General features: G+C 36.1%; 1 protein-coding gene across 1 annotated transcript; it reads right to left on the bottom strand.

The window, feature by feature from the left end:
* Positions 1-7,820: 7,820 nt before the first annotated feature.
* On the bottom strand, positions 7,821-9,335 carry LOC131619165 (uncharacterized). The gene is made up of 2 exons (XM_058890293.1): positions 8,709-9,335; positions 7,821-8,585 (listed from the first exon to the last, which is right to left on the bottom strand). Exons 1-2 carry the CDS (start codon positions 9,333-9,335, stop codon positions 7,821-7,823), a joined length of 1,392 nt encoding a protein of 463 aa, XP_058746276.1.
* Positions 9,336-10,452: the final 1,117 nt, after the last annotated feature.

Below are 10,452 nucleotides of genomic sequence, written 5' to 3'. Positions count from 1 at the left end.
ATACTCCTGACTTTTGCTCAGAATTTGACCTAATGACTTGGGGACATGACCTCAAGGCCCCAAGTGAATCATTTTGACCTAATCCATTGGCTCAGAACATCTCCTATACAAAGATTGATCAGACAAATCCTCAGAATTAGGGTTTTGAACTATCAGGGACTAAAATCAGGGATCACATTTGGGAAACCCTAAAAATCCCCAGGGAGTCAATCAAAGGTTTCAATCATCTTCAAATAATCCCTATGACAATATACAATGGAAATTGTATCTCAATTCAAGATCCACAGTCATCAATTTCATCTGGTCGACAATTAGGGTTTTTGACCTAATTCACTGAACAACTGCCTTTTTAATCAGGACATGGTGTCATAACTCAAACTATGATTCAATATCCTCTAATACCTAAATATGATCCATTCATACCATTCATTTGATGAGGATAGCCTGTTTCATTTGAAATCTCCAGAAACGCGATTCGTCTGAAAAAGTCCACTGTACAAGATCACCATTGACTTTTGGGGAATTTTGGTCAACCATGACTTTTGAAGTTTTGAATCATCAATATATGATATGAGAAGTCATTTGATCAAGAAAAATCAAGAAAATCAACCAAGAATCAAAAAGTCAAAAGTTTGACTTTCATACTTAGAAAATTTTCTAAGTGTTTTTCAATGGTTTTTTCCAAACTTTGGAAGGGAATTTCTCAAAATTTCACCTACAAACTGAAAAAAACTCCCAACATGAAAGTTGTAGATTTTGATCCAATAAACAACTTTGACACATATAATTTTTTTCCATAAGATCAACCATTTAAGAGATATGGTGCTTCAAAGTTGGTACATTTTGAAAACTTCACTTGAAACTTCATTTTCTTCAAAGTTCATGGACCTTTTTCACCCACTTCCTTAAATATCTTGAAGAAACTTTCAACTAGGGTTTTGAAGTGTGTCATATGAGCTTTCCAAAATGTCCAAGAGCATGAAAAAATTTGAAGTGTAGCTATGGTTTTGAATTTTGCCATTAGTGAACTTTTCACTTGAAATTTCAAGCCATTTTCACCAAGTTATGAGCCAATTTGCCAAATGGACCAAGTAATGATGCATAGAGGCAATAATTGGAGATATTTTTCTGATTTGAGATCAGAATAGAAGAGGATAAGAAGCTTGAGTTTTAACCATGGTTTAGTCACTTTTAACCATTTGCATTTAATGTGAAAGATTCCATTTTATCTCTTAAGCCAAATCATCACTTCTTTGATCAACTTGCAAAGCTATTCATTCAGAATCCTTGGCCTATAAATAGAGGTCATTTCCACTCTTCAATTCACACCAAAACCTCATAAACATAGGTTTTCTCTTCCTTTCTTAGAATGCAAGTTTCATGGTTTTTAAAGAGGTAGAAAACTCAACCTCTAAACCTTGCAAGTTCTGAACCAAATGATGCTTCCCACAACTCATAAACATCATATGGGATGTGTCTGATCCATCCATACACCCCAAAAACACATAAAACTCAGAATCACTACCTCACTTTCCAAATATGCATAACACTAGCCTTATCATGCCAAAATCAAATCCAGGCCATTTCTGTCCAAACTATCACTTCTAACACCTTCCATATACTTCATATGAATGATCCAAACACTCACATATGACCTGTAACATCTCCATCTTCAAATTCGATTCATACTTGAAGCAACTGCAGTTCAGGTTCCATAGCTTAGCTCAGGTGAATTCAAACTGTTCCAAGCATTCAAACATGTTCCATAAGGTCCATTGATGCTGTCCAGATCAAGAAACAACATCTGTAACACCTCCAGGCACGATTTCAATTTCCAGTTTGGCCGTTTTTGAAGGTAAGCTACTTGAACTTCAAACTCTATCATTCATGCATCATAAATGAAAAACTGGTTTACCATCATGTTTCTGCATACATATGGATCATTAACCCTCAATCAATTGCATCATAACTTGCACATACACGATTTCAGATTGAATCATAGAATTAGGGTTCTTCACGATTTCCAGAAAATCAATGGCCTTAGAGTGACAATAAATGAAATTAAATGGTACCATCATGTTCCTTGTGAAAAATCGAGCAAGATAGGCTATTCACTTGATCCAAACAATTCAATTTTCAGAATTTTCAAATTCAATTGGGGATGGTGTTCTTGGCGCCATTTTCTGTTCATAATTTTCAAATTGTTAGTTTTAAATATAATCAAATGAGTGTGTATCATTAACAAGCTGCGCGCGCAGCTCAGTTGGTTGTTGTTTTGGCTGGTAAGTATAAGGGCGTGGGTTCAAACCCTTGTGAAGACAAAACCCAATTTTTTACCACTTATTTTCTTCATTTTTTTAACAACTTCACTTAATTAATTAACCATTCAAATTAATTTATTTTCCCTTCATTTTTTACACACCTCTTATTTAATATACATATTTTGACAATATCAAAAAAAATCACAAAAAAATATTTATTTAATGTGTTTTTAATTAGGTTTAAAATGATACATTTTTAAGTGTTTTTAAATACTTTAAATATTGTTTTTTCATTTAATTTTCAAACCTAATCACTTGTAAATACTTTTGTGATCAAACCCTAATCACTTAGGTCTTAATTAAGCATTAAAACTTGTTTTAAACTTAATTAAGTTGATTTCTTTCAAATTCAAATCGTTTTAAAACAAGCGATCGCGATTCTTTTCAAAACGATAAACCATTTCTTTTGGAACTATTGATTAAACCTTTTTAATTGATCAATTGATTTTCAAAACGAAGTGGGGCCTCTCGAATATTAGAGAGTGTAAGTCCCATTTCTTTTCTTTTTGTACAGTTTTTCTTCAAACAGAATAAACTTCTTTCAAACAAATCTTCAAACAAAAGCGAAACCTCGCGTCTGTAAATAAACAATCAACCATGTTTTGTAAATACCACGGGCCTCCACGTAGGTATAAGTCCCAAGCCCTTTTGTACATACCCATTCCTGTACATGAAATTAGGTATTTCATTGTACATATACCGTTTTGTACATATCTCAATCAGTTTGATTTTTAACTTTGAATAACAAACCAAAATGAAGGTTTTTCTCTAAATCTTCCGAAAAAAATACCATGGGCCTCCATGTAGGTATAAGTCCCGAGCCCTTATAAAAACCTGTTTACATAGCTGTGAATAAACTCAAGCGGACCTCTCCCCGAGTGTGAGTCCCGAGCCCCCGTGTATACAAATGGATCATGCTTACAGGTATATTTCCTTCATAAACTCCATTATATACACACACTTTGTCATATATATAATTGTTCATACCTGTTCATGTTTGTTAATACTTGTTCATGTTTGCTCATATGTGTGATATGTGTGCTTGTTCAACTTAGTATAATACTAGGTTCCCCATAGCCTCCTATTGGGCTTCATGCAAAGAATCTCCACTAGTTTAGGTTAGGACATAGAGTATGGTTTCCCGGTGAAATCGCTCTAAGAGCTCAGACCAACTATACCATGCCTCCCCTTGGGCTTTGTACAAACGAGTGACCCTCCCATAGCCTCCTCTTGGGCTTATAATGCAAGGACCCTGGATTGTCCCTCCCATAGCCTCCTCTTGGGCTTACAATGCAAGGACCCTCGGATAGCCTCCTCTTGGGCTTCGTACAAGGACCCACGGGCTTCTTATAAGCATCCCCAATATCCAAATCAAAAAACCCTAGGAGATTAGACATTTATCATCTCTATGATAGGAGTATCTCTTCTATATCATCACAAATAATCAATCAAACTTTTTTGCCACAAGGCTGGCTAATCAATCAAACTTTTTTTGCCACAAGGCTGGCTAATCAATCAAACCGTTTTGCCACCGTACTGGCTGATTAATCAAAGTTTTTTTGTCACAAGGCTGACTTCATTGAAACTTTTGCCACGAGGCTGGCTGATTAATTAAAACTTTTTGTCACAAGGCTGACTTCATTAAAAGTTTTTGCCACAAGGCTGGTTAAACAACAAAAACATCTTTATCATTCTAAGCACCCTAAGTGGCATGGCCCCGGGCTTATAATGAAAAGATTTTCAAACAAAAAATCAAACAGATGTATGTGATGATATAGATTAGATACATCGAACATTTAGATGACATTTGTCTCTTATCCTTTGCTTCCACTAGCATAAGTGGGAACTACGATTGCTCTGACTTTCTCAACATCCCTTTGAGAATACGTAGGCACAAGGTCGATCCTTGGCGAGCAAAAATAAAACAAAAACCATTCAAACCTTAGCACCCGTAGACCCCGAGCTACAGATGCTCTGATTCCCTCTAAGGGATATCTATGCAGAGGATCGCGATGATCTTTGCGAGCATAATCAAACAAACACCTTAGGTCCCACCTATTTCACAAGAACCTCCACCCTAACAAGAATGGAATAAATAAAGCAAAGAAACCTATAGAGTACTATAGATACGTTGGGTGCTAATACCTTCCCTTCGTATAACCAACCCTCTTACCCAAGATCTCTCCCCCACTTTTAAGGTTATTGCAACTTTTTTCCTTTTCCTCTTTTGGAAACAATAAAAAGTTTGGTCCGTACAAAAGAAAAATCATTTTTTGAGCACTCGAGCCCAAAGAAGGCATCAGGTGTCTCATCCCGAAAAAAACAACGATTTTTCTCCGCGACACTCATGTGTTGGTTACTTTGTGGTTGAAAGAAATAAGTGGTTTAAAAAAGAAAAGAAAGAAGAAAACATGTGAAAAAGGTAAAGAAAAAGAAAAGAGAAAGAAAAAAATGGAAAGAAATTGTGTGTGTTTGAATATAATCAAGGTTGAACCAATGAGCAAAGTGATAGGGTGAATAAAAATAATTTTTAATTGTTTGAATATGTGTGATTAAATGCTCTCAAAGTTTTAGTCAATTTCGTTTAGTTATCCTTAGGATTAACCTTTCTTTGTTGACCAAGCCCAATTACAACCTCTGAAAAGTCCCCTTGATTATTGCTTTTATATTGTTTAATATGAGTTTTTTATCCGATGAATGCATAACTTAACTTGTTGTTAACTTGATTGTTGGGTGAGATAAAATCCCCCTATTTTTTTTATGGGTGCGTTTTTTATTTGAACCATACATTTATTTTTCGTTTTCAAAACATGTTGATTCATGATTCTTTGATTTTCGCTTTTGTTTCTTTGAGTTGGTTAATTCTTGTTTAGGGACAAACAACTCTAAGTTGGGGAGAGTTTGATGAGTGATAAATTGTTGTAAATTTGAGTGTGAATAATTAGCACTCATCGGCTTAATTCATTTGCTTTTCGTCAATAAACCTCAACTTTAGTGTATATTCGGTATAGTTTACGTTATAATGTATATATTGTGTTATCGTGTAAATATCATTGAGTTTAATTTTTTATCTAATTTTTGTAAGTATTAAAGCAATGATATTTTGTAATTTTTAGAAAGATCATTGAATAAGCTTTCCAACTCTTTGAACCGTGCGCAAATCAGAGTTACGGTTCTCAAGTTACGACTGAAATAGTGGTGGATTTTGATGTTTGCTGCCAGGCTTGCCTCTAGTGTAATTCGTCAGGCGAATCTATCTGAGCAGAAACACATTTTTTAGGTTATGATTTTGGAGTATTTGTTCCCAACTCCATAAACCTTCATTTTTTTGGTCTAAAGAGCTTAGAAAACAATAATAGAGCTTGCATCTGGATGATCTGAGGTAGAATTTCTCATCGATTGAGGTTAACAAACCAAGAAATGCTTGGTTCCTTTTCTTCTCTTCTCTTTGTAATATCTATTTGTTGGGGTTTGTATGTAACTTTACCTTGATTATATGTATATTTATTGCTCATGGTGTTGTATAAAATCTAGTTTACAAATCAATATTGGTGTTTATCCTTGTTTTTGCTTAGTGCTTGGATTTGAGTTGCTTTAAACATAAACTTCTCAAATCTTGTTCTTGGATAAATATTTGCTAGGTCCAAGACTCTAGAGATAGATTTAGGTTTAGTATAAACTTTGGGTATCGATTCTTAATGCCTCTGTGTTGATTGAGTTGCGCGAGACATCACCAACGAGATCAAAAAAGTTGATATCTCACTTTATGTTAGACATAACCTCTGTGTGAGTGATACGTGATGATATTGAAGAGTGATTTAGGTTGAGTACAAGTGGGTAGTAAGTTTAAGTATTTGATATGGTAGGTGAAATTCAATCCCGAGAGTTCTCTCCTTTCCAAAGAATTAATTCTTTTTATGTTCATATTTACTTTTCTGCTTTTACTTCAACTAATTCAAACTCAAACTCAAAAATGCGAGACTTGTCGAACGGAAATTCAGTAACACTGATCCCTGTTAAGACCATAAATTTCCCGGAAAAATACTTCCAAAATTTTTGCTTGCCACTTTACCGCATCAACAATATCTTCCCATGCATTCATGATTCTAGATATCGTTAAATTTATAAATATGGTCAAACACATTACCTTCATCTTCCATCTTCAAAGAGTATAAATTTATTTTCATCATTAATCAATTGGTTAATGTGGTTGATGCAAACTTTCTTTCTAATAAGTCCTACAATTTTTTTGGAGAGGTTTCTTTCAACACAGTCACTTTAAGTCGTGGAACAAGTGCCAACCGAATTGTACTCACTGTTTTTTTTTTGTATTGAATTCCAATTGGATTTTTTCACCTCACTCGGTTTTTCCTTTTCTAAAGCATGATCAAGACCTTGTTGGACTAAATAGTCTTGTATTGTGCAATGCCATACGAAGAAATTCATTCTCCCATCAAACAAAAGAATATCTAGCTTCAATGTAGCTATAATATTGTTTAAGAAAATAAAACTCAAATCGAATAATATGATATCAAACATGTGATTTCCTCCCTAGATCGGAACCTTTGTTCTGATGGAAGATGTTGGAAATGTTACCAGAGTAAATCTCCAAAAACTAAATATAAATAAAATAAATTCACAATAAAAAATTTATTACTAACTTATAATTTTTGGACAGAAAAATTACAAACTCTCAACAATTATTTTTGGACGGAGAAATAAAAAACTTTCTTAACAATTATTTTTAAACGGATAAATAAAAAAAATTCTCTAAACACACAACTACCCAAATTTCAAATATATTCAAAAGACTATAATTATTATGGTGAATAAATTCAAACTAACCTTCTATATTTATAATAACATTTTACTCATTTTTTCCACATTATTCGACTATAACACAACATATATAAAGAAAAACCAACCCATAACCATCTTTATCTTCGGCTATTAACTTGAGTTTATCTAATGAATTTCAATGTATTTTTCATCTTTAACCATGAACTCAGTTCAATTTTTTAAAACTTGAATCTCTCAATTTGGTTTTATATTTCTTTTTTCATGTAATCAATTTGTTTATTAAAATATATAAGTGATTACTCATTTCATCGAAGTATTACCCTCAAATTGTATAAATATGCAAAGAAAAATTTGAACTACTATTATTTGTGGAAAAACCCTAAGAATATCAGTAGGAATTGAAATATATCAACAAAAATTGCAAAATTTGCTGCAAAAAAGTTCAGCGTGTTTTAGAAGATAACTTTTGAACATAGCAACACGACATTTTCTGATAGATAAATGATTGGAAAACCTAGATATAGAATTGCATAAAAAGATAATAAGATAAAAACAACTTTTCTTTCTACTCATTCATAGGCAGCATACACATATATATATAGTAGGGTTTTTACTAGTCTATTTGGATAATGGGCCTAAAATAATAAAAGAGACATTTAGTCCACTAATAATAATAAAAAGACTATTATTTCTCTCCTCCTAATATTCAATGAAGTCTTTAAGTTTGCTGGATCTTTTCTTTAATCTATTGGGCCTTTGCTTCATCATATCACTACTCCCATACCCAAAAGGAACTTTGTCCTCAAGGTTCAAAGGTAGATGAGGGCCCAATGCAGATGTTGGCATTTGTGAAGGGGAATTGGCCACGCGGTCCATTGGGAGATGTGATAAAGGTAACGGTTGGGGATAGGAGGGAATCCGAACTGTGGAAGCTGATTGGTTGGTGGTGGATTGTGTTATCTCTTGGGCAGTGGGACAAGTGGGGTTTAGTGTACCCACAGCTGTACTTTGGAACCCGTATGGAGACTTTATGGACATGTGACCGTTTAGAGACAAATAATAAGTATTCTGAAAAGAGTTGGCCACCGAATCTCTCACAGATTTCGTTCCTCTTTCTTTCTCAAAAACAGAAGTCTTTGGTACTTCTCTCTCAACCCTCAAAACATCTTCCTTGTTTACAACGTCCCGATCTTTGAAACCCCATCTCTGCGAATCTTCCACCTGAGGTATGAGTGTTTTTCCATGTCCAGCATTAATCTCTTGTTTGTCTTTGAAAGAAGCATTAACCATGGTTGCTTTGTTTCTGTTGTGCAGTTCTGTGTCTCTGATGATGTCGTCCTCAAACAACACCAGATCCGGCAAGGGTAGAGGTTGCAAATCCGAAGCTGGGTGGTCTCCATAGTAAGGCTTCAACAAGGCGACATGCACAATCGGATGAATGCGTGAAGACGATGGCAGATCAAGCTGGTAGTTAACGACACCGGTACGTTTGATCACTCTGAAAGGGCCGAAATATCGCTCAGCAAGCTTTGGGAAATGGAGACGCTTGACCGTCGATTGACGATATGGTTAAAGCTTTAATAAAACCCAGTATCCTGCTTGGAAGGTAACGTCTCTGCGAGTTAGATTCGCTTGTTTTTCCATTGAGATTCTGCTCTTTTGTAAATGCATCTTTAACTCTTGAAGTATCTCTTGTTGTTGTAGAGCCACTTCCAGGGGCTTTTCAGACACCGAATCAGAGAAATAATCCAACAGATGTGGTGGGTCGCGACCGTAGAGAGCACGAAAAGGAGTCATCTGAATTGCAGAATGGAAAGTAGTGTTGTACCAGTATTCCGCCAGGTGTAGAAATTTATGCCATGAACGAGGGTGGTCTCCTGCTAAATAGCGTAAGTATGTTTCGACTGAGCGATTTACAACTTCCGTTTGCCCGTTGGTCTGTGGATGATATGATGTGCTGTATTTCAGGGTGGTGCCATGCGAACGAAAAAATTCCTTCCAGAACTTACTCAAGAAGAGAGGGTCCCTGTCGGAGACAATTGATCTTGGGCAACCATGGAGGCGAAAAATCTCGACTGTGAACCGGTGAGCCAGATCCGTCGCTGTGAAGTGCGAGGGTAGAGCAAGAAAATGCATAAACTTGGTTAAACGGTCGCAAATGACCCAGATGACGGTCTGGCCAAAAGAGTTAGGTAAGTGCGTAATGAAATCCATCGTTATATCTTCCCACACTCTGTTAGGTATTGGTAAAGGTTGAAGCAAACCCTTTTTTTTCTGTGTATCGTATTTGTTCCGTTGACATATTGAACAATGTTTGACAAAGTTCTTTACATCGAGGTAAACAGCGGGCCAGCAGAACACAGATCTAAGACGAGCAAGGGTTGCCTGCACTCCCGAATGTCCTGTTGTTGGGGTGTTGTGATGTTCGTGAAGGATCCTCTGGCGAATGGCTTGGAGTTCAGGTATGAAAATTATGTTCTGGTAATACAATAGCCCATTCACTACCCGTTAGTCTTTGCTTCTACTGGTTTCCTCTGCTAACTGGAGTAAGTTTTGACCAACTATGTCCTTTTTGTAAAACTGTTTCAGGGTGTTGAGGAGGCCTGGAAGTGGTGATGAAAAGGCAAACAATGACGCTTCTTCTGGCTCAAACTTTCGGCTTAGTGCCTCTGCCACCATATTTGTCTTGCCAGGTTTGTAAAAAATTTCGAAATCAAAACCTTGCAACTTTGCTGTCCATTTTTGCTGTTCTGGGGTTTGGATTCTCTGTAGCAGAAGGTTTCGTAAACTCTTTTGATCCGTGTATATGTAAAAATGCTGGCCTATAAGATATTGACGCCATTTTTTTACAGATTCTGTTATTGCGAACATCTCACGGACGTATACTGATGTTGCCTGCATTCTGGAACACATCTTCTTGCTGAAGAAAGCTATGGGATGTCCATCTTGTGATAACACGGCGCCAATGGCCACTCTGGAGGCATCAGTATCAATTGTAAAATGTTTTGTAAAATCAGGGAGAGCTAAGACCGGCATGTCGGTCATCTTCCTCTTTAATTCTGTAAAGGCTGTAGCGGCCTCTGAACTCCATGTAAAAGTAGTGGAACGCAAAAGATCGGTGAGAGGAGAGGCGAGAGTGGCGTAGTCTTTAACAAAACGTCGATAGAATCCGGTGAGGCCTAAAAATCCGCGGAGTGTCGAGAGAGAGCGCGGTGTTGGCCAATCCAAAATGGCCTTCACTTTTTCTGAATCTGGAGCTACACCACTTGCGGATATCACATGACCTAAGTAATCAATTTGACTGGCTGCAAAGACACACTTTGATAATTTA

This window comes from Vicia villosa, linkage group LG7, assembly GCF_029867415.1.
Source record: "Vicia villosa cultivar HV-30 ecotype Madison, WI linkage group LG7, Vvil1.0, whole genome shotgun sequence".
NCBI lineage: Eukaryota > Viridiplantae > Streptophyta > Magnoliopsida > Fabales > Fabaceae > Vicia > Vicia villosa.
The sequence above is the reverse complement of the archived record's forward strand: the minus strand, read 5'-3'. Positions and strand labels throughout refer to the sequence as shown.

Excerpts from the sequence above, each read along its gene's own strand:
- LOC131619165 (XM_058890293.1), bottom strand. The coding sequence starts at position 9,335 with ATGGATTTCATTACGCACTTACCTAACTCTTTTGGCCAGACCGTCATC. Across the intron at positions 8,586-8,708 it reads CCTTCCAAGCAGGATACTGG|CTTGATCTGCCATCGTCTTC; the intron begins GTTTTATTAAAG and ends GTTAACTACCAG.